Raw genomic sequence first — 25,141 nt, 5'->3', positions numbered from 1 at the left:
TAATGATTCTGATTTCATCCAAACCACTGCCAAACAGCAGAGCCTACAAGACTATACCTGAAATCAAGTTCTTAAAAGATTTTAGAGTTCCAGGCATTGCTAATTTAACAGATTTATCAGATTTAACAGATTCGTCTCTTGCTTTCTGATTATTTTCATGTACGATTTCTGAGGCAACACATTTTTTATGATGTTCTGCTAAAACTGGAAGGTCACAGTTGACTAGAAATTAACAAATATGAGACTCATCTACATGAAGGACTGGAAGGAGATTCCAGGCAACACCAAACCTGTCACTCCAAAGGTTATGGAGCAGGTCATTTGTAGTGTCATCATGAAACAAGAAAAGGACAACCAGGTGATTAGGTCCAGCCAGCATGGGTTTTTGAAAGGCAGCTCCTACTTGACTGACCTAATGTCCTTCTATGACAAGGTAACCCAGCTAGTGGATCAGGGAAAGGCTGTGGATGTCATCTACTTAGATTTTAGCAAAGCCCTTGACATAGTTTTCATAGTACCACATTTTCTCCTGGAGAAACTAGCTGCTCATGGTGCAGGTGCAGACAGGTACACTGTTGGCTGTGTAAAAAAGTGGCTGGATGGCGGGGCCAGAGAATGGTGGTGAGTGGTGCTACATCCAGTTGGCATCCAGTCACTAGTGGGTGTGCCTCAGGGCTCAGTTTTTAAGCCAGTCCTACTTAATATCTTTATCAACTATTTGAACAAAGGGATTGAATGCATGCTAACCAAGTTTGTGGACAACACCAAGTTGGGCAGGAGTCTTGATCTGCTGGAGGGTAGGAAGGCTCTGCAGAGGAACCTGGACAGGCTGGACTGCTGGGCCAAAGCCAGCTGTATGAGATTCAACAAGGCCGAGTGCTGGGTCCAGCACTTGGGTCACAAAAACCCCATGAAGTGCTGCAGGCTGGGGGATGAGCAGCTGGAAAGATACTCAGCAGAAGAGGACCTGGGGATGCTGCTCGGCGGCCACTGAACATGAGCAGCAGTGTGCCCTGGTGGCCAGGAAAGCCAATGGCATCCTGGCATGTGTCAGCAATAGTGTGGCCAGCAGGACTAGAACAGTGGTTATCTCTCTGTAGTTGTCACTGGTGAGGCTGCACATTGAATACTGTGTTTAGTTCTGTGCCCCTTACAACAAGGAAGACATTGAGGTGCTGGAGCACATCCAGAGAAGGGCAATGGAGCTGGTGAAGGGTCTGAAGCACAGGTCTGATGAGAAGTGGCTGAGGGAGATGGGGTTGCTTAGCCTGGGGAAAAGGAGGCTCAAGAGAGATCTTACTGATTTCTATAGCTACCTGAAAAGAGGTTGTAGTGAGGTGGGTGTTGATTTCTTCTCCCAAGTAATGAGCATTAAGGAGAAGAGGAAACAACCTTGAATTCTGTCAGGGGAGGTTTAGATTGGATATTAAGAACAATTTCGTCACTGAAAGAGCAGTCAGGTATTAGAACAGCCTGCCCAAGAAAGAGGCTGAGTCCCCATCCCTGGAGGGACTTAAAAGATGTGTAGGTGTAGACATGGTTTAGTAGTGGACCTGGTAGTGTTGGGTTAATGATTGGAATCAATTATTTTATAGGTCTTTTCCAACCTGAACAATTCTCTGGTTCTATGAATTCTTCATATTCCCACAGAGTTATTAATTACCTTATTTTGCACCAATGCAAGACCTGAAATTTCAATTAGTTCTTATCAAAACTTTTAGACACACATCTTTAAGTTTTTGTTTCTTACCTCAAACCCAAAATTATAACCCTGAATCATGGCTTCCCGGTAGTATTGCTGCAAAGTGGCAGATTCAGATTCATCAACTTCAGCATCAAACTCAGATGTGAACATGTGATCAACTCTATCAATGGCACTGCTTATCTTATTGCATAGCTGTAATGCATCATTCTAAATAACAACAAAAAGGGATGGGGAACATCAAAGTATTATTTATATTCTACAGTTGACAAGACTAAGGCAAATATGAATCTAGCAAATACATTATTTTAAATGAAAATATACTTTTATGCCACAAGAATTCATTCAGTCTTGAAAAAACAAACACTTTCCAGCAGTTGCACTAAGCAAGTCTTATAATTAACTGCAGAACTACAATAAAGTTTCTTTGCTTGTGTGAGATTAAAAAAACAAAGACAGCAAAAGGCTGAGTGGGGAACCAACAAAAAACTCCAAAAGAAACAAAAACATCCAACCAAAACCAGACAAACAAGAAAGGAGAAAATGAGTTTTACTATCTATAAGCCCTTGGTTCTATTTCCACCTTGGTATACGACACAAGTTCTATTGAACACAGGGACTCCCTGTGGGCACTTCAACCTAACAAGTATTTCAAAAATACTTCCTTTAAAATACAAACAAACAAACCCCCACCAAACCCACAAAAGGAAACCCTCATCCAATTAAAAAAAACAAACAACAACAAAAAAAATCACTAGACTCAAAACAAAGAAAAATAGAAAGTACACACTAAAACCGAGAGCAAATAAACAGAGAGAGACTACCCACTTTTACATCACAAAACAACCATCTTCAAATATGGGAAAAAAAGTTGTTTCTTGAAGATCACTGATTTTGGTAGAGTTACTTTTTATGAAACCATACAGTTTCTTTCAATTCAATTGTGCTCTCATATAAAGATGTATTCTTTTTGTTGCTATGAATATTTCACTTGCACTATGGACTTGTTTCCCAGTTACCCAGTAGAGAAACAATTACACCAATATAGCTCAAGAACACGCTCAAGTAATTTCCAAAAACAGAATGAAAATTGTACTGAAAGTGCCCAGAGGACTGTCACATAACTTACAATTGCAGAATATGCCATCAGCTTTGCAAACAAGTCTTCACCCCCGTTTTTACTTATCAATGAGCAAAGGGCCATCAGTTTTGACTAATAATCTCAAAAATTGCTTACCTTTAGCTGCTGTAGAGCTTTGGCAATGATTGGTTGGCTGGATGTCTGTTCCTGGCACAGAGTTATGAGCCCTTCAATAGACTGCTGGAAAGCTTTTCTCTGACTCACTAGGTGGGCAGATTGAATGACTACAAGGAGGAGGTTATCAACCTAGGAAAACAAGACACCACTAGTTCTTATAAACAAAATAGTCTATAAAAACATGCCACATATCATCACATTCCAACCAGTTATTTTTTTAAATTCTAAAATATCAAAGACCTCTCTCATCACTATTCATGAAAATCTTTAATTCACACAGAAGAGACCGATGCTGAAAACTCAACTCGATAAACTGTCACCTTGTGCGCAGAGTGCCACCAGGGCAAATCCCACAGCAACTTTTCAAGGGCATTATACTCCTATTCACTTCTGGAAAGGTTTGGGAAACACTGTATTAAATTACCTTCAGATTAGTTATACACAAAAGAAGTGTCAGTTAAGCAAAAGTAATTACATTTTCTCAAAGCAGATGGAAGTAACAACCATCACATAAACAAACATAATACACTTCAGGACAAAAGCTTATAATTGAACAGGGAAAAGTATAGATTTAACATACAGTATTTGCTCAGATTTTGAAAATTATCAACATATAAGAATAGGTTTTGGAAATGAGAGCTCGGCTATTGCAGAAGTCTATAAAAGCACTGTCACAGATGGTGCTGTCTTTACTGTGGCACTGAGCCATGTACCAAGTTCTGCTGATTTCAAACTACAGACACTGTGAAGTTACTCACAAAACAGGACCTACTTCATTCTGATTTTCAATACTTCATCCCCAAATAATATTTTCATGCCCAAAATTCTTTAAGTGTTGACGGGATTCTTTTATTTGGTAATTTTTAAATAATACCTTGCATTTTTTCTAGTTTGCATCAAAATGTCAGGACTTTTTAAACACAAGACACACTCTTTCTGAAGTATTTTTTACTTCCTCACCTTTCAATTCTGGATTTAAAAAAAAACTAATGACAGTGTTATAAATATATAAACACATACACAGACATAGTGCTTTATATGCCCCTACATGTCAGAACACCATCTGCAAAACACAGTTCATCTGTCGGTGTTTTCATTTTCCGAAAAAAATACTAACTTTGATAGAAGTCCAATGAACTTCTAAGCACTTAATCAAAGGGTATTTTTTATTGCTCAGTCTGAACAACAGCAAACAAGAAGTAACACGTTTGCATGTTAAGAACAGCAGTATGTACAGGAGTGACTTTTTCAACTGCTTATAATTGCTGGAGATCTCTGAATGGTAAGGGCCAGGCACAGTAGCATGGAAAGTCACTCTCTTTGTGGACAGTAGAGCCCATTTATGGTAGGGATCCACAGAACTGCATGACATACCAAAAGGAAAAATTCACTTAGCTTAACATAAGGATGTGAGAACAGGAGGGGCAGAGAGCTGCAGCTGGCTCAGCTGCCAGAGCACAGCAGAACCAGTTTCCACTGGCAGGAAACCCGTTGGCTTGGGACAAAGGAAAGTATGACTGGAAAGATTTCTTCCTGCAGAACTGTTGAGCATCCAGTAAATTCCACAGAAACTTAACGTTAAATGTCAAAATTCATCCAAGGTCAAAAGGTTTCATGCCTCAGTGTGTGGAAAGTACACAACCACATGTTCTTGGAAACTGGTACTTTTTAATAAAAGTTACAGTTTTCAAGTCTTATCCACAATTCTAATACTGAAACCAGACTAAATATTGAAAGTTATCTCTTTATTATACAAATCCAACTCTGAAAAATGCACATTGTAGAGATTAATGCTTTAATACTTGCATTTAACACAATTAAGAATCAATCCTATCCCTGAATTTGACTTTACCTATAAAAGGACACACGCCTCACTTAAACTACTGCAGTTAATCTGACAGGATAAGCATTCACATAACTTTGGAGACCACAAGTAGTGGGGAAGAAGACCAAACCCACCTGCATGGTGCGCAGGGTATCAACAGTTTCCACCTGTGGCACTACTTTGACCGGCTGACCCTCCCATGCACTCCAGCTGTCATCTGAGTCATGGTCTTTGTGCTTTGTCATTAGCAAATAGGCCTCATATGCAAGCTCATCTGAATCCTTGGAGCAATCCTTTCCAGCAGTCGCATTGAGGAGCTGCAAAATCACAGATTTTTCCCCCGCAATACTATCTGGTACAAATACTTGTAAACTCTCAAGTCCAGGAATTTGTACCTGTAGAAAAAAAATAAAAATCTCACTCTCTTCTATGATACATAAAATAGATACAATCTCATTTATGCAACAGAATCTCCATTCTAAAAAGCTATACAATATATATACTAAAAAAACTACATTAGGCCATTTTTGCACTAAAAATCAAAATAACTCATCATTTATTTTTAAATCTATTAGACCACCAATTTTCAGTGACATCTCTCCTTGTACCTTTAAGTGATCTTTCTCCATAGCCTCCTACAGGAATTTTGTTACAAAAAAGTCCAGATTCGCATATATCCTGTATATGTGTGTATAAACACATGTATAAAATATATATACAGATATTTTAATAAGTAAATGAGTCAACACTAATTTAAGACTCATGAAGCACACATTTTTAAGACTGGACTATTAAAAGAAAATTCCTTCAGAATCCATACTTTTCTCAATGGCTACCAAAGATAAGAGTAAACAAAAATCTGGCTAAAAAAGTATCAGTTTCTCTTTTACTGTTCATGAAAGCTAGATGATTAATCCAGTTCAGTAAGAGCCTTCTCTTTCATTAAAATACTACTGATACTACTTAAAAACTACTTTGAATTACAACTGTCACCACATTGGTAGCAACACTTGAACCATATCAGGCACCAGAAGTACACTGTGTAAACAGCAAAATAGCTGATCCTTTGATTTGACATGAGATCACTGACTCACAGTGAAGTTTAATTCTACCTTTTCAGACTGTGATGTCATCAAGCTACGAAAAAACCAACAGACTCAACAATTCTAGCATTAGGCAGATGCATTTTATAATTAAAGCCATTATAAACCATAGGTCAATGTAAAAAAACAGATGGCTGTTATTGAAAGCTAACTTAGACTGCCAAAACTAATGAGCAATGGACTGAAAAGACTGTTAAAAATTTAAACTCACTACATGATATTAGAGGGTTAAATCTTGAGAATCAAATAATCTATCTAGATCATTTTACCCACAGATGTTTCAAACTTGAGATTCAATTTTTGTCTTCAAAACATGCACATAAGAACAATGGTAAGATCTTAAACCAAAAGGTCGACCAAAAATACTATGGTGTTTTAAAGTAACCAGAAGTTTATACTTGGGGAAAAATATTTTTTAAAAGTAAACATACTGATTTCTCTGGCCATTTTCCGACTTTTAAACAATTCACAGACTAGAGCCCTGCCGAGCCAGATGTTTCATCCATATGTTTATTAACAACCATCTATGAACTACTCTCCTATTAACTTGTCAGTCTCCCTTTGAACAAATTTCTATTTTTAGCAAACATTTATATAAATCTAACAAGAACTTTGTCATACAAAAGTTAGTGCATTATTTCCCAAATGGGATTTATATATATTAAATGTATTGAAGGATAAAAAAAGAACAGTAGATCCCAATACAATTAATATGTTGAAGCAAATTATTTACTTCAAATTACAGTAAAGACTTGCTGACCTAGGAATTTTTAAGGAATTCTACAGGACCACAAATGTAAGGATTTACAGTGCAATAAATATCGGGCACCAAGGGTTTAAATCACTTTTGCTGCACAACAGTTTTCCAGCAACAGTTATTCTGAAACAGAACAGTCCATGCATTTCTCATTTAGTACTCTCAAGGAAGCTTGTTGGAGTAGACCTCCACTATAACACTGTTGCTTTATAAGAGCAAAACACAAGTCCATAGTCTGAGATTATCTACTTAAACATGTTCATTTACTGATGTACCCATTTACTTTATAAATCTGAAAGCATTTGTTATGTAACAGTATTTTCAGATCACTACTAAGTGTTATTACTCCTCCCTCAAAAATGAGTAAGCACTTTTGAAACAAAGTTTTTTTCTCAGTCAAAAAGAGAATCTTTGTGAAAACAAGGGATTAAGGCACTGATTTCCCAAAACACAGGCTAGCATTCTCACTCACACAAACACAGAAAACAGTTTGACTACCACAATTCAATATTAAATACACAACATTTTACATGTTGAGATATAGATGCCCAATTCAAAACCAGAAAGCAACTCCATATCCTTCAACATTTTTTCTTAGCACACTCACTTCACTTTCATGCCTCTAAACCTTATTACCTATGTGAATTTACCTTCACATACTCCTTGGTTTTCAGAGCATTCAGAAGATCTCGCACAGGGGCTGACAATGCAAATTCTGCTGCTATTTCAAGGTCCTACAAGTAATCACAAAAGAAAAGAATATGCTTTCAGACTGAATTTCTTTAAATCATATAAGTAAGATGAGACTGTTAACTTACCTTCCTCAGCATTTTAGCAAAACCAAGAGCTTTGGAGGCTCTTTCTCTAGCTTCATGGAACAGCTCTTTCAGTGCTCGGCTGATCTCTATAACAGATCTCCTGAAATATTGGCAGAAATGAAGTGACAATGTTTTAATAAGTCATATTGCATTTACATAGCCACTAGAAAATAAGAATTATTTACATACATGTTAATAGAAAGAACATAAAGAAGGTAAGTATTTGCAAGCAGCTGAGAAATAAATTGAGCTCGCCCAGGCATATTTTTGATAAGAATATAAAAAATTAATTTAAATATCATTACATAAACTACCTCGTACCCTGAATTAATGAGAAGGTTACTAGGTTTCAAACAAACAAAACAATGGTTCATTACTACTGCACATAGAAATACAGCAATAAAGACTATGGAGCCTTGCAATTACAAAGTTTGCATTCCAAGAAATAAAATACATTATGTACCTGTCAGATGTATAGAAACATGAGTGTGTGTTTGTTATTATTAAGCCACAGGGCTTAATACCTGATTTCATCTGATGCAGTACTGTCATCGGCACTGGCCCAAAATTCATCACAACTTTCTTGCAGTCCAGAATCTAAAAAAATTCCTGTAGATTTCAGCAGCATTCCTGCAATATCACTGTAGCAACAGAAACAGTGGAACTTCAGAGCCTTATTCAGGTAGCATGGCATCTTAAATTGCTTCCTACTCTGTCTAATTGCTTCCTACTCTGTCTAGAGCTGTGTTGTCAAGTCCACCTACGGAAACAAGCTGCATCTTGGAGCCCTCAGTTACTCTACATGCACAGGCCTAGCAGGAATGAGGACCTTCCACGGAACCCTCCTTTGTTACAGCCAGAGTCAGAACTATCTGCACGCACTGCATCCTACAGCTACAGACATTGTAATAATCCATATATTCGCAAAGACTATCAGCTGCTTACTGAGGCCTCAAGAAGTCCAGTTTGGGCACCCTGAACAAATACTGACTTGAATACGCATTTGATACAAATCAACACCATAATAAGAGTAATTAAAGAAAACCTACCAAAACAGCTTTCCAGCTTGAGCTTCACCTCCTCTTATATAAGGAGTTATTTCTTTGGTGAAATTCCATTCTTCCTCCAACAGATTTTTTAAACTGTGAGACGCTTGAGGTAACTGCTGCAGCATTTGGATCCAGCTTCGCATATAATCAAAGTAAACCTGTACAAGAAAAGCAATAATTTAAACAGAAATTATTATATAATGGGTAACTAAGGACTAGAACTTCTCAATACTACACCATTTTTAGAGAAGCTACTGGTACCACAATTTTCATTTGCTATGACTGAAAATCATCTCCATGTTTCCACACAAATGATGCAATTTATGGCTGAGAAAGTACAAAGTGCTACTAAAGTATTAAATTCTCCACAATACCTTTCTGAAAATTCCAACAGTATGACCACCTTGCTTGCTGTGCTGTTATTCACCATTGTATCAGTGAATACCCATAGTGGCCAGAGTTTCTGTATCTGTTATTGGCTGGGTTACTCCAAAAGGTTTTATCTGAACATACCCTCCAGGATATGGCTAAGTGCAGTGAACAGCTTTCTGAGATTCTACATCACACTTTCTGTTCCTTGATGTCAAGTGTTATCTCTCACCTTTCCTTTGATTGTTTTAAATCAGCATAAAAAAATCCAAGTAAGTATAACTCTTCAAACATCTGTCGTTCTGGATCATACTGAATGCAAAAAATTAACTGCAATTTGTTTTAGGTCAGTAACCACGACATCCAGTAACATCTCTCCTTAGAAATGGTTAAGACACTTTCTGTCGTTTCAGACTACACTATAATAATGCCAAGATCATAGAATCATAGAATAGTTTGGGTTGATAAGGACCTTAAAGATCACCCAGTTCCAACTGCCTGCAATAGGCAGGGATAACTTTCACTGCAATAGGTTTCTCAAAAACTGATCCAACCTGGCCTTGAATACATCCAGGGATGGGACATCCACCATTTCACTGGGCAACCTGTTCTGGTGACTCACCATCCTCACAGTGAAGAATATCTTCCTAATATCTAATCTAAACCTACTCTCTTTCAGTTCAAAGCCATTACTCTTCATCCTATCACTGTTCTTCTTCAGAATCACTAGACCCCATCTTTCTTGTAGGCCCTGTTTAGGTACTGGAAGGTACTCTACAAGTTGCCCCAGAGCCTTCTCTTCTCCAGGCTGAACAACCCCAACTCTCTCAGTCTATCCTCACAGAGAAGGTGATACAGCCATGTGATAATCTTCACAGTCCTTCTCTGGGCTTGCTCAAGCATGTCCATGTCTCTCATACTGGGCACAAACAAAACAAGTAAGGATTTTCAACATTAATAAGATGAATCATTTTACTTTCACCTAGCCAGGTAACTTCTGCTAGAGGATTATAGAAATATCAGATGGAGGTGAAGGCAGGCACAGGACATCAGAAAATTCAGGTTAAATAGTATATTATCACCACTGAAAAGCATATAATGGAAAAACTCCATGAATGCTCAACAATAGATAGTGCCAACAGTTCTGCTGACAAACACTAGGGGTGAGGCACCAAAGTGTATCTGGAGTTGTCTTTTTTCCCCCCCTCAGAGTAAGGAGGACAAAACTATAAAATCAGTCACATCCAAAGCAACAGTAATTTAAACTAAATTTACTAAAATATATTTTATTTAGTATCCTTCAGAGGCCAAGTGTTTTTCTTGAAAATATTTCTTTAACTAATTGCAATAATGAATGCAATACCAACACAGTAAATATGACATTAGTTAAAAAATTGTATTTAATTTTATTCAATATTAAAATATTATTAAAAGTTTAAACATATGGAATTGACAGATTTATATATAAGCTATTTTATTGTAAATATGAATTACTTACAAGTATACTTTACCACAGTTGAGTAAAGAGAAATCTGTATTGCTAAAGTGGCACTGGCCTCCCATTACCTTTGCAAGTCCATTAAGACAATGACATTATATCAAAGTAGAACAACAACAAAAAAAACCCACCACAGAACCACAAAACTGAAAAACTCCAATAACTACACCTAACATAACAAGTTTCTATTAGCAGTTTTCAAATTAATACACTTACCTGAACTTACTAGCAATATTCAGATAAATACACTTACTTGAACTCTCGTTTTTGAAGCTTACCATTAACATTTTATGCAGGTCCTCTTCAAAAGAATCAATGTTGCAATTAACCTTCTGTAAGTCATCTAACACCTCCCGTAACATAAACTGGTAATATTGCTTCATTAACAGACCACCCTTCAGGATCTCTTTACACTCTCTCACTAGCTGCAAGAGAAAAACCCAAAAAATGTCATCAGTCAAGACATTACTTTTAAATTCTCCCTGCAAACTGAAGCTTAATTTATCACTTCAGTTTCTCTAAGTAAGTCACTACATAATTTCTACAACTTTTTGATATGAATACAATTACTCCACATCTGCAGGAAACATGTGACTAATTTTCCAAGATTATTTAACTGTAATCCCATTACTTGCCACGTAACTGTAAAGGGAGATGAAGGCAGATGTTTCAGACTTTACTCCCTGCACAGGGCAACAGCAGCAACTTAATGCATAATTAGTTTAGAAAGAGGCAAAAGGGCTCACTGTCATCACCAGTTTAAATGCAAGCAAATCAGGAATAACATACAATGTATTTAACATGTGCTTAGAGACCTGAGACACATTTTACTACAATAAATTCACTTAATCTACTGGGCAGATACCCACAACTCAAAAATCTATACCAGACTTGAAAACAGATTGTGGGGGTTTTATCTGCTTCCCTGAGCAAGACTAACATAAGCAAAGTTATCTTTTCAACTGCAGAAGTGGTTGCCTTTGGCAAGACACCCCTCCCTGAAAGCTTAGTCTTTATTTCGAGACGTGCACAACCAGAGGTATAGAACACGAAAAAGCAAGGATGTTTTCAAACATACACTAACAAATGCCTTTCCTTCAGAATTCCTTCCAGTGCTAAGTGGGTATTGTTCTGAAAAAAATAATTATTAGTCTTCAGGTCTTTTCTGAGCAACAACTTCATTAAATCAAGAGTCTGAGAGATTGAGAGGTAATCGTTTGGAGGGTCAGAGGGAACGGAGTTGTTGGTTAATAGGTTTTCAAAATCTTCTATAATTGCTGCCCTGGCAAAGTAATGTATAAATATAGTGGACTCAGTGTATGAGAAATAATAATGGCATGACAGCAAAAAACATACAAGAATGTCCTTAGTAGACAAGAGTCTTTGGAATATTTTACAGACCACAACACATTATGTTGTGTTCCCCAACGTGAAGAGGAAACAAGCACAATAGTCCGAACTCTGTAGTTTAAAACTTAGCAAGTTAGGTGAAAAATGAAAAAACAAGGAACTTTTTATAAAGTGGAAATCCAAACCTACACTTTTATATCCCTAATATGTCTTACATACCTAATGTCATACTTAAAAATAAATGTGCTTCTTCACTCTCCACTTAATCACATCCAGTGTACTCTGTGTTAACCTATGGGGGATTTTTGCCCTTCAATCCATGTCTATTCCAAAATAAGCTTGCAAAACTTCACTAAAATTACAGAGTTTTATTTAAATAATACTCTTTTATAGAGACATACTATTAAATAACAGAATATAGGATTTACAAAATCAAATGCATTGCTAATTTAAAAGTGTCAACTTTTGGCACTTGTAAGGCAATGGGCAAACAAAAATACAGTGCATAATGAGCACGTGAAAGAATGTACAGCTTAAACTGAAAATATTATCACTATTACTGGGGTTAGTTTGATGTGTTGCTTTTTGTTTAGGGAGTTTGTACAAAAAATTATTTTTTCAAAGGAGGTGGGCCAAGACAAACAATATCTAGCTTAATCACCAAACAGAAATAACCCATGTGCACATACACATATCCACCTCTCAGCACAACTGCTAAACTTGAGAACCATCTCAAACTGCTCAGGTACTACACAGCCACCACATGAGGGCAAATCGCCATTAAAAGAAAACAGTTCTCCCTGATAATGTAAGATCATCAGGATTACAAAAGCTAGTGCTGAAAGTGAAACATGGACAATATGATTAAAAAAGAATCAGCTAGCGAGAAAGAGTAGTTACAGAGAAAATGAGGGCTCTCCTTTCACAAGGATGCACAGTGATCCCACTCTCTCCCTTCTGAGTAACACACTGAAAGAAGTTTAAGAAGCAGTTAAGATGGCCCAGCCATCCTGAGTTGCATACAAGTTATGCATCCTTGTCCAGCAGGCAGAGCAGCGTGACTGAAGACAAGACAGCTGGGTTGATCATACTGCAGATGGTCAGCTTCCGGGCTACAGGGATGTCAGTGAGGGTGCAGGACATTGTTGAGGTCCCCTCTCAGCCACCTCTTCTCAATGCCGAACAGGACCAATTCCCTTGGCCTTTCCTCATGTAAGAGACACCCTAGTCCCCTCAACATCTTAGCAGCCCTCCACTGGGCCCACTCCAGGAGTTCTATGTCTCTCTTGTACTGCAGAGGTCAGAACAAGATAGAGCACTCCAGATGTTGCCTCATCAGAACTGAGTAGAGGGGCAGAATCTCCTCCCTCAGCCTGTTGGCATGCTTTAACGTAATAATATAATAATGTAACATAGGACCCAGCTTCCAGAAGGTTGGATCAGAGTATCTCCAATCCAGACTTCCCTGTAATTCTGTTTTGTTTTGGGGTATTTTTATCATCATAATCATGGCCAGGCTTCGTGAACGCAGATTTGGGAAGGGCTCTTCCCACGTGGGTGTGCCCTTCCAGCCTGCACAGCGGATTTTTTAGGTGAGGCACAGCGTGTGCAGAACTGGCCTCACCCTTTAACACCTCAGGTCCATCTGCCACGGCCGAGCGAGCTTGGACAGTGACAGTGAAATCCTCAGGACTAGAACATACAGCCCCCAGTATTGCCAGGAGGTCTCCCATCCACATAACTAACCGGGGCTGACCCTGCTCAGCTTCTGAGATCTGACACGATCAGGCATCAGGGAGGCATTTAACTGCCTCCTACTGTAATTCTGTAATATTCTGAGAACTTGCAGAATAAAACAGACATCTGGACTCTAGTTTTGAGGTTGCTCAAAATTTTAGGAATTATAATTCTTCAGGAACCAACAGATCTATTTGCAAAACATCCTCCACAGCAACTCTGCCTGTTCAGATAAGCATTTGCAGAGTTGAATTCCTCTTTTCAATGCCATTAGCAAGGCAGTGCACACCAAACAGTCTGTAACAAACACATTGTTTTACAGGAAGAAAGTGTAACTTTTACTTAACTTGAAGTTCACAGGGAGCACATAAAATGTTAAGGGTAAAAAAACAACCCCAGTTTCTAGAGGATATATTTTGCTTAAAAACAGAGGATGGTATGCAATATTTAACTATGACTGTTAAGGTTGTAATTGTAGGTTTCAATCAATGCAGGGAGCAAGGAGACGAGCAGAGGGGAGGAAAAGAGTACAAATTTATTTGGGACCATAAAGTAACTTAACAATTGACTGTGAAGCAGCGAATAACCGAAATGTGAAATCATAATCAGTCCAAGAGCTTATTTAAATGTTTACCCTTAAAGATCATCTGATAAAACCCTGACCTGGTTATGCTTGCAGGGAGCAGGGAGATCAAATTTAGTATGCCCTGGACTACACTTTGGAAAAACAGCATTGGTCTAAACAGCCTTCATTGTACCAGATAGCCACCAGAAAACAAATCCTCATACAATATTCTCAAACAGTGACATGGCTGACAATCTTGGGTCCCTTCCCACAGAAAATACCAGATATTTATATAAAACAATATACTGGGAAAGATTTTTTTTCCCTTTTTTTTCTTAATTAACTTTCATTTGGTGATTACTGCATGTTAGCAGATGTTTTATATTTGCATGAAGAAAAAAAAGATAAAAATGAAAGAAATATAAAGACCCTTAAAACTGCTTATGCTGACTAAGAAATGCAAATGGAGGAAGATGTGCTGGAGAAGGGTATACAGCTTACAAAGCAAATGGAACAAACACTGTTTACCTTTGTTGGCTAATAATTCTTTTAGTCACCAGTTTTGAATTGGAAGTCTAAATCAGACAGGTACATACAACCAGATGCTCACTATGCAAAAAGCAGGCACCCGTATGAAATAGAAGACTATTTACAAGAGTTATTACATAACTGTACTTCGTCATTCCTTACACTAATCCTCTTTGAACTGGCAACCATATCATAATGAAATGAGAGGTAATTTCAAAGAGGGAATATATATCAAAAAAACAATTGAAGCAAACCTGTTTAATACTCAAAAGAGATGGTTCCCCAGCAGGTCTTTGTTCCAACCTTAGCTTGAGACACTCATGGATGACATTGAGCAGGACTCGGCAGAGAACCAAGAATGCTGGTTCAAAAGATGGTAAATCCATGGATTTCAACTCTTCCCATGACACTGTGCTGCATTTTTGCTCACAACAAGGTGGGAAATTTAGTAACTGCACATAATCTGAACACAACATGGGATCTGGATATTCTGAAAACTGTAACAAGAAATAGGTATCATGAAAAGGATCCTTAAAATTCTTCAGGATTTTGCATTTGTTTAAAGTACCATGACAAAAGTCTATTTTTAAAAGGTAACATTTTATTAACTGGCAAGTCAACCACAGAAGTTTCATGTTTAGCTTTAAAAAAACCCAACAAAGTATTTTTTTTTTATTTAGGGACCATTAGTCTGAGAAAACCAATTATGGACCCTCAGGAGTGAAGAAAATGTCTTAGTTTATGTTTTTGTTATGACTGTATCTAGAGAAACAAGTATGCACTTGGCTATGTCAACTCAGTAACCTCCTTCCTTTTCAGATACATAATGCATATATTACATAAAACTCCACACTGCAAATGAATGCATTATTTAAGAAAGCATCACTGGCTAAACTAAGCCAAACTACTGAAAAAACAAACTTACGAGCTTTGGTAGACATTAAAACTGTTTAAAAAAGAAAGATGAAAACAAAATATAAAGAGATCAAGCTAGTTTGTTGTTTGGGGTTTTTAATTAATAAACTTACTTTTCATTTAAATAAAAGTTACATCTAAATAAAATTACTTTTCTAATTAGAGAAAATAATTGAGATTATCTGAAATAAACATCCTAGATATCTTCAGTATCTACCTTGTGGTAACATTCTAAGCAAGGCTGTACATGGAAGCACTCTGGAGTTTAATTTAGGAAGAAAAGTTGGACTGCAGTCCATGTGCAGCTCCTAATGATAACACACCAGTCATCATCTAAGAATAAGATTTGTTCCAGATTAAGTCTGTTTTATTCTTATTCTCATTTCAAAGTTGCTAACTATGACACCTACATATCCTTCATTCATATAATAGACATAGCTAACATTTTTTAGGTTTTTCTTCAGTGCCAAATTTAAATAACATCACTATAAAAGAGAGAAAAACATAACCAGAAATTAGAACAAGGATAAAGTACTGCCCAGAAGGTAAAAAAAAATTAATCCACTCTTAAGCTTATTATGTAGCAGAAAATTTAAAACACATATATAAGAACATATCTTCTTAGATGGAAGATTAATGTCTTCTTTTTACTAACTCTCTTTAAAATAAACAAGTAGCACCAGAGATAAATATTTTTATACAAGAAGTTTTCATTAACAACAATCATGGAAATATTACACTTCCACAGTTCAACAAAAAATTTAAGAAATACAATCCTGACTGTCATGCAAATATAGTGTTGGAAAACTTAGTTCTTAAAAGAAATATTAAAGGACTAGTCTATGAGCAAGAATAACAACAAAATTGAGTAAATTTGTTATATAGTTTTCTAGCATCAAGGATAACAGATGACATTAAGGCTTAGTATTAGACACTTAAACTTCTATTGTTCAATTTGACTGATCTTATGTGGGGTCATTCTGAAATAATTCAAGGTATTACCAAGTACTTCTTAAAACAACCCCAAGAAAAGCCTAAGCCATTTATTGAGATCATACATAAAATCCATACTCAAAAGCGCAGCCAGCTGAATAAACAACAAACAGGATGCACAAGCTTAAATACTGTTCTGCTAAAATAATATCTCTGATTTTGTAAACTAAAGTAAGAAATATTATCCATCTTTGTTAAGAAACACATTGTACAACTCCTACACAAAATGGACTGTATAGTGCCTGGAGCCTTGATACAGTATCAGATGAGGAATCATACATCTTTTAAAAACAGTAAAAACAGACATCTGTAGAAAGATTTACTCATATTTAAGATGAAATGAGCATTAAAATATATAGAGTGGAAGAATCCAAAAGCACATTTTAGATGTGATTTAGACAGTGTTTAAGCAACAACAGACATAAAAGCATGTCCAGAGACTGTAAATGAAAGTACACACGTAAACACAGAGTCGAGACATGGGAGTAACAGAAGCAACAAAGATTAACAGAATACCAACAACTATTTCTGCATACATGTATCAAACTGACCTGCACTAATAAAAAAAACAAACCCCAAAGACACTACATTCAAAGTATGTAAAGATGCGAAGACCAAGCAATTCAAAACCGTCTCTTCCATTTCAGTACAATGCCATCTTTTGCTACAGTAAGGTATCATCTTTCTGACAAAGAGGGTTTTTTGGTTGTTGGGGGTTTTTTGTTTGTTTGGGGGTTCCCTTTAGTCATAAAATCATTTCTTAAAAGAGAACAACATTCCAAAGAAAATGTAGCAATTACTGAAAATGAACATTTGAAGTAGACACAAGGGTAGAGAAGGAGGGAAAAAAATATGAAAATATTAACCTTACATCTTACAGAAGTCAACCAACATTACAGTACCAAAAAGTTTAATTCTGTGAAGCTGCAGCAAAGACTCAAGCTACTTAATATTTCATTAACTTATTTTAAGTACCCTTGTGTAGTCAAAACTTTTGAGGTATTTAGCAGTTTCAAAAATACACTCAAAGTCTTTTTCAATACTCCCAAACTATGTCTTATTTACTGTGGTTTTTTTCAACATATTTCTGGATATATAGTAAGCTGAACTTTCTATGTGCTTTTGGTTTGGGAGCACTTTTGGTTACTGTAACAGATACCTGCAGGTTTTTCTTATGTACTTGACTCTTTAGGAAGATCTTTGTGTATTTTTAATGCAAATTTTCTAGAACACAAACTGAAACCACTTAGAGAATAAATATTCAACTAATAATTTCATTTTTACAGTAATAGCTACACTAGTAACAGTACAAATAAAAACTTTCAAAATCAAATAGCTTTATATTTAAAAATTTATTAATCCTAAAAAAATAACCTCTGAGGGCAATGTACAATTCTCATTCCTTTTGCAAAGGTGACAGTCAACATTAAGAGATCAACAGCGTATCAAGGACCACATACGGTATTTGTATTAGAACAGGTACGTTGACTGAGAGATGCCTTCAGCCAGAATTCATGGGTAGGTCCCACACACAGCGCCATCCCATCAAGGAGGACAAGTAACCCTTACAACCAATTCTTTCTAGTATAAAAATGTCTGCAAGTTAGGTAACAGTTTATATTAATAAACTAAACTCAGCCTTGAAAGAATTAGTGAGCACATCTTACAATATCAAGCTTCAACTACTGTCCTTCATTTACTGCTTAATTCCTAATTTGGTTTTATTAACTCAACCATTCATAATTAAGAATACAAAACGACACAAAGAAAAGCAGTAATTAAACTAAGAGCCAGCTGAAGAATGCAACACGCTAACATGACTTGTTTTCATAGATTCCAAGGTTAAGAGCATCCATTCATTTTTTCCATGTCCTTAACCATAATGTGCCACCACAGCACTTCATTTATTTAAATGACAAAAAAACCCAGAACTACAGTGATATTTTAATAAAAGGCATCTTGCAGAAAGAAGAAGTCTTGAAGAAAAGGACAATGACCACCTCCATGGCTGATTTTTCTCATAATCTAATCACTGTGCTTGATTTTGCACTCTAATTCTTCTGACCTGCTGCTTTAGACATTAGAAAACATAATGAATAAAGATGCTATCATAAAAATGTTATTACAATTACAAAGAAGAACCAGCTTGGGCTTCACACAAATTGTAATTCAGGTCAAACGACAAAAACATTTCTGGAAGGAGAACTGGACTCCTAATCATAATATACATTGCCTTTCAAAAATCAACAAAGCAATCAAAACTTTTACAAGAGTCCGATTCCTACATTTTCAGTTAAAAACAACAGAGAAAGGAGGGACTCCTGTTAGCCATTTACACAACTAGCAACCTACCTCCAGCTGGTGATCACTCCTTACCAACGCCATACGAGCCCTTTGCAATGAACCATGCATTAGCTTGTGCAGTCTTAAAATTAGTTTCCTCAACCCCATTTGCTTCAGTGCTTTATCAACAAACGGCCTGTAAATAGAGGTCAGACAGTGTTGGCTGCAGCTTCCTTCACCACTGCATTCTGGAATAACCCAAGAGGCAGAGTCATCCTCAGATTCAAGCCTATCAAGCCTCCTTGAAAAATGGTCCTGAAAGTCAAAATTTGGCTTATTAGTAAAACTGTTCTTGATGGCTTGTCTAAGTTCCTCTACATTCTCCTCAGAGATTTGTTCTTCCCCATCACTCTCCTCTGTGCAAGTTCCTGAAGATTCCTTTACTTCTCTTTCCCTATGAACTTCTTCATCCTCTGGATCATTGTCCTTTGATGGTCGAGGAGAAGGAATTTCAAACACTGGCCAGCCAATGTCAGAAAGATTTTTGATGCCCAATACAGTCCCCATAATCCTTAGTTTCTGATTTAAGTCTTTTGTAATATTTAACCATAGGCAGAGTGCCTGCACCCTGTCTTGAAAGTCCTTTGCAGCATACTTTTCATAGTCCTTTTGAAGAGCCTGAAGAGATGGATAAAGTGCTTCTATGTACTCCAGCAGCTCCATTATTCGCTTAACTTGCTCAAAGGAGACACGCTGGCGACGGAGGTGTTCATGGTAACTTGAGTAACCAAAAGCACTAGTTCCATGTGTTGATTTGCAAACTCCTTCTCCTGAAGTACCATTGAGACTGGCTCCATTTTTTACACAGGAGAAGCTTCCGTAGTCCACTTTGAAGGTGAGGATTTCATTGATGATATCAGGGATAGCTTGACGGGCTGCATAGAGATGGAGGTCTTGGTCATTAATGCTCCGGCCAGCATGCCACGCTTGCAGCTCCAGCCAGATCAGTTCATTGGATCGGTTCAGCCAGACAGAAGAGGTGTTTTCCTGTCCCCTCTGCTCCCTGTCCTTTTTCTTTGAGACTGAGGTAAGTTTTAACAAAAGCCGCAGGGTTTCAAAGAATTTCAAACGGTCTGCTGGGCAATCACTCCTAGAAGTCTGACGCGTAGTTCTGGGGATTGGCATGGGCACAGAGACCGGAAGCTTCGCATTGCTACAGCCAAGGCTGAGGTAAGGCTTATTGAGATCAACATCTGGAATTGGTTTTTTTGGCAGAGACCCACCAACTGAGTCTAACATAAATGAGCACTGCACATTTTTCTTGTGATCTCGTTCTGTTGTCCTTAGAGCGTCTCTGATCTTTTTCCCTTGCTTATAGCTGTGCTCCTCCACATTCTCAATGGTTTTCCCATTGTCTTTATGCAAAGCCTGAGTTGGCACACTCATCTTTTCTGCAAGAAAAGAAAAAAGAATGTGACTGCAGCAACAAGCATTGTTCAGGTCAGCTCCTGATCACATTTCTTAGGTTGAGCGTAACACAGTTTAATACCAATAGACCAAAATAGGCATGGATAGAAGTAAAGAGAGTAATGGTAACTACTAAGACTGCAAGGTTAAATCAACAGTAGCACCAAAGGATTTCTTTCTATTTTCTTGCTTTATCTCTCTTGCAGGAAGGATCTCAGAATTCTCATTATCCTGAGTATGCCATCTGCTGAGAACTGAATATGATCAAAAGGGAAATAATGGTTTCCAAGTTCATTTTCCATACATTTGTCACACAACCTTCCAAACAAAAACTTCAAAATGCAACAAAGCATTATTAAGGATCAAAGTCAAACAGAATTAAAGACTCCCTCCACTGCATGTGCAATTTCATAAAAACTGAAACATAAAAACTTTGAAAATTAGCTTGAACGCACTAATCCTGCCCTCTTTGCTCTTATTTCCGTGAATCCCTCTGTAGTTCTTAATACACTGCCTTAATACATGGAGAGCCTACCTCCCCACTCCAACACTCAACACTTGCTTTCTCCCTTACTACGGAACAGAGACATGATGCTCTCTTCTCTACCTGTTCTTTCCTCAGGAGCAGCAGACCTTACCATTCTTTTGCAGCACCAACAAAAGAACTTCGATCTCGATGTTGTGGATCAGAACAGGAGGAACTACTTGGGATTAGAAGAGTGGTTCTCTCTCTCTTGGAGTTGGTGGCAGGCTGAAGGGAAGCACCTGTACACAGACTAGCTGAAGTCCAGGGATCAGCAGTTGGAACACAACAAGCTACAAGGTCACAGGGCCTCTGCTTACTCCAATACAGAAAATATGTTCAGAATGATGGCTGAATACTTTGCCTTGTTACACTGTTCACAGCTGCTAATGAGTAATAAGTGAGTCAAGAAGGATGTGACCTGCTGCACTGCCACCTTCCAATCCTCCTATCAAAAACATAAAATTTAACCCTTGCCACAGTTGTGTAGGTTTACAGCAGGTCACAATGACACCCAGCTCTAGGGGAAAAAGATAAATTAAATTCTGAGAAAGAAAGAAAAATCACAAAGTCACTGTGATTCACAACACAGTCACAACACTCACTGTTTCTTGCAAATACAACTTCATTAATGCCTCTTACACTACTTTTATTTCAAGTATTTGTGAAACTTTCTCCAAATAGATATCAAGTACAACAGCAGATGACCATAAAAACCTAACTCGAACACAGCTTTCCTCCTGGAAATAGAAACCTATGAGTGATTCTAAAAAACCTGCCATGGAATTCACTGTCATTGATTTTACAGCTACGTACTCAACCACAGTTGTGAAGCAGCAGAACCTCACCCTCAGCAGTTTATAACTCACAAGGCTTACCAGCATTAGACAGAACAAGGCTCAAAGTCCTGCTAAGCCCACAGCCAGAACTCCACACCACAGCAAGCACTGCTGAAAGGAGGCAACAGCCCCAGGAGCTATGCCAGGCAAACAGCAGAAAGCAGCATTTTACACAGGCAGGCAAGTAGGCAGAAGATGGAGATGGACAGAGATGAAACCTACACCCTCTCCGGACAGATTTTAAAGTAGATTAGAAATTGATTTCTAACAGCACTTTGATGCTGAAGATTTTGGTGACCTTGAAAAATAAACTGAATTCTCTTATATTTAAAGATCACTTTCTGATCTTACATTCTAGAGAGATGGATGTCTAGATCCCTTCAGTTTCTATTTTAACATGTTACTCTCCTTCACTATTAATCTTCAGATTTCCTCACCCCACCAAAACATATCGAAAGAAAGTTAAAAATTATTCATTATTACACGTCTGAAGCACCCTAATACTTGAATGTTCATCATTCGTAACAAAGTCAAGGCATGATAATCTACAAATTATTTCAAAATCCTCTCATTTTATCAAAAAAAGACACCAATTATTCAAATGCACCTGACAGTTCTGCAATAAATGAGTATCAATGCCTTAACTGTACAAGTTCCTACTACTGATTTCACTGATGTATTGTAATACAGACTTAATTTGCAAAAAGAGTTCAGCTGTACTAATAAATTTTGAGTTATGATTACCTTTAAAGCTACGGGGGGCAGGAGATTTCATAACCAAGACACCATCAGCTGGTGGGGAGGAGCACATGGTAGAGTGAAATCTTACAGCTCATTAGAAGAATATGACAAAGTGAACTTGAGGAACTTGATGAAAGTAAGAAAGCAGAGTCAACACTGGTTCCCTTTCAAGTATGAAGCTGCAGAAGTTTTAGACTGGAACGCACACACAGGTACTGCTTTGTATCTAGTCCCTGAGAACCCAGCACTTCGTTAAGCAAGGCAGCACTCATGGGCTCAGGAGACACACGTATGTCTTATGGGAACCTTCCAAATGCATTTAGCTTAGGAAATGTGAATCCCACAGGTTCTTGGGCTACAAGAGAAACAATTCAGAAACTAAACAGACTATTGCATAAATTTATGTTTCAGTGCTAAATGCATTTTATAATAAATTTGGTGTGACAGAAATTAAACAAAAATCAGAGGTGGAAGTGACGAACCCTATGTCTAAGCTGTCTAAGGAAAGGAAAGGAAAAATACCTTAAATCTGTTATTTGTAAACATCTGAAAAGTTATTTCAAATTTACCTTTTCAAGACTACATCAAGCCAACTCCTGAATGAACCGTCCTACAAGAAGTGTAACCTATTCCATCTCACTAAGAATGTGCACACACATTCAAGGTCAACCAACTCGCCCACAAGCTTTTGGTTTTGGGGTGGCTTTCTCTTTTTCCCTCCGTAATACAGAATAACTTTTCTGAGAATGTTCAAATAGGCAAAGTTCTTTCCAGAAAAAGATACTTAATAGACAACACTATCCAATTCCCCATTAAAAGAAATCCAACCACATTTTTAAGATTGTTATGGGTTTGGCCAGGTGGGCCTAAATTTAGGTTTTAAAGTTCAGCTAGGCCTAGGATTGTCAGCTGATTTAAGCTGGGCTGAGCTAGCTCACAGCTGACTTCTTCCAGCCAATAATATTGTATTCCATACCATACTACATCATCTCAAAGGGGGTAAAATCCAGTGTGTGGGAGTGGCTTAGTTAGTTCCATCATGGCTGCACTAAGAGGAGGACATCTAGCAGCTCCTCTACTATGCTGGGCCCTGCTCCTGTTGCCTCTGCTTGCATTTTGTTTACATTCAGGGAAGTAGAAATATTTTGTTGTTATACTTTCTCTTTCTTGTTGAGTGTCTTTTGGAGAGCTTATGAATTTAGAGTAATGGGCTTTGTATTAATTGGGAAGTGGGAAGTTATTCCTTGTTATATATATGTAACTTGTGTAAGTGTGTGTTATGTTGTAGTTTCCTCTTAATTTTCTCTTCTCTGTATAAATACATGTAGTTAGTTTCAGCATAAACCTGCCTTGAGGGGTTTTTTTTTCCTCTCCCTCTTCTTTTTTCCCTTGGCTGGTTGGGGGAGGAGGAACCCTTTTAACTCTGTCCTGGACAGTTGGCGTTTTGCCAGCTCAACCCAGGACAAAGATCCACTCACAGCAACCAAGTACAGGATATTCTCGTGCCAGAAGAACCATTCCCCCACAAACAGAGAGACCTTGCTCCAAAAACTCAAATCCATTAGCAGGGATACACAACAGCTTCCCAGTTCTCATAAAGGTATCAATCTTCAATATGTGCTCAGCAGCAAAGGCTAACAATGAAATACATTACAGTTCTTTAGTATCACAATGTCCCTGTTTAGAAATTAAGGGGTTTATAAAGCACAGAATGAAACAAGAAAAAAATAATCACCAAAAGCAATAAAAGTTTATGTTACCATTATACACAGAACTAAATAGGGTTAATGTTGCAATTGAAGTTTTCATGGCTTTTAAATGTGCCTTTTAGCAAAGTTAAAGAAGATCAGTAATTCCAAAGCTACAGTTAACGCAAGAACAACAAAATTTCTCTTCAATTTAGTATAAGGAAGAGGTATTTTGGTGAATTCTTTCTTCAGTGACGTTATCCAGAGTGGCTTTATGATGTGAAAGGAAACCAGAAGCTTTGGAAAATGTTTGTATTGGCCCTTCTTTTATTATGAACTTGCATTTCACAGCTCTGTGTAACCCAAGAACTGACTGTATTCCCATATTCACACTAAACAATTTATCGTTTTCTTCCCTGCATTTTACCTTGAAAACACAATCCTCGCCATGCACTCTGGTATAACATTTCCTGTTTCATGTGAAGGAACTTTAAAAATTGCTTCCAGAACATCAACTGGCAATAGTCAAGCTGCCATAACACTGGCAAATAGTCTTGTCTGACGTATGTAAAAAAAAATAAACTAAACAAACAACAACAAAACCCAAACCCACAACCCTAGGTATATTCCGTATGAAAATGCTAAACATACAATCTTAAATGGCTTTTTTACATTCATCCAAGCTCAACAAAATCACTATAATTGCATATTTTTCTTTCTTAGACAGGCAGCTTGAAAAGATGTAGGTAGCTACTGCATGTTTTTTAAAATTATCTTTTCAACAAGCAATTCCCATATTCTACATCTGCTCAAATTTAAATATAGCTCAAAAATTCATACTTAAAGCTAAAACAGCTTTATTAATATATATTGTTACTTAGTAAGATCAGAAAAAAAGCACATATCCAGTATCTTTCAGTTTTTCCCTGCCTTACCATTTTATGAGGCATAACTACACTTTAAATGCTTCAGTGACATTAAAGAGTAAAGAATAATTGCCAAAAACTGCATTTTTCAATAAACAGCCTGTAAAGAGCTTCAGAACATGAAATCTGGGCAGAGGAGCAACTACACCATTACTAGAGCTCACAGAATCACAAAAAAAAAGTGACTGAAAAATACATCTGAAAGTC

General features: G+C 37.3%; 1 protein-coding gene across 5 annotated transcripts in view; it reads right to left on the bottom strand.

The window, feature by feature from the left end:
• MAP3K4 (mitogen-activated protein kinase kinase kinase 4) overlaps positions 1–25,141 on the bottom strand; it is a 71,931-nt gene that overhangs the window by 27,848 nt on the left and 18,942 nt on the right. For all 5 annotated transcript variants that reach the window (XM_071549412.1, XM_071549410.1, XM_071549413.1 and 2 more), the window contains exons 3-12: positions 18,820–20,201; positions 14,814–15,056; positions 10,658–10,804; positions 8,513–8,670; positions 7,988–8,104; positions 7,464–7,563; positions 7,296–7,379; positions 4,920–5,180; positions 2,940–3,089; positions 1,751–1,912 (exon numbers count right to left, since the gene is read on the bottom strand). In XM_071549412.1, the coding sequence (XP_071405513.1) occupies positions 1,751–1,912; positions 2,940–3,089; positions 4,920–5,180; positions 7,296–7,379; positions 7,464–7,563; positions 7,988–8,104; positions 8,513–8,670; positions 10,658–10,804; positions 14,814–15,056; positions 18,820–20,201 (2,804 nt within the window). The remainder of the gene's footprint in view (positions 1–1,750; positions 1,913–2,939; positions 3,090–4,919; positions 5,181–7,295; positions 7,380–7,463; positions 7,564–7,987; positions 8,105–8,512; positions 8,671–10,657; positions 10,805–14,813; positions 15,057–18,819; positions 20,202–25,141) is intronic.

This window comes from Pithys albifrons, chromosome 2 (genome assembly GCF_047495875.1).
Source record: "Pithys albifrons albifrons isolate INPA30051 chromosome 2, PitAlb_v1, whole genome shotgun sequence".
NCBI classification, from domain to species: Eukaryota; Metazoa; Chordata; class Aves; order Passeriformes; family Thamnophilidae; genus Pithys; species Pithys albifrons.
Note: the sequence above shows the minus strand (reverse complement) of the source record. Positions and strands in the feature narration are given on the sequence as shown.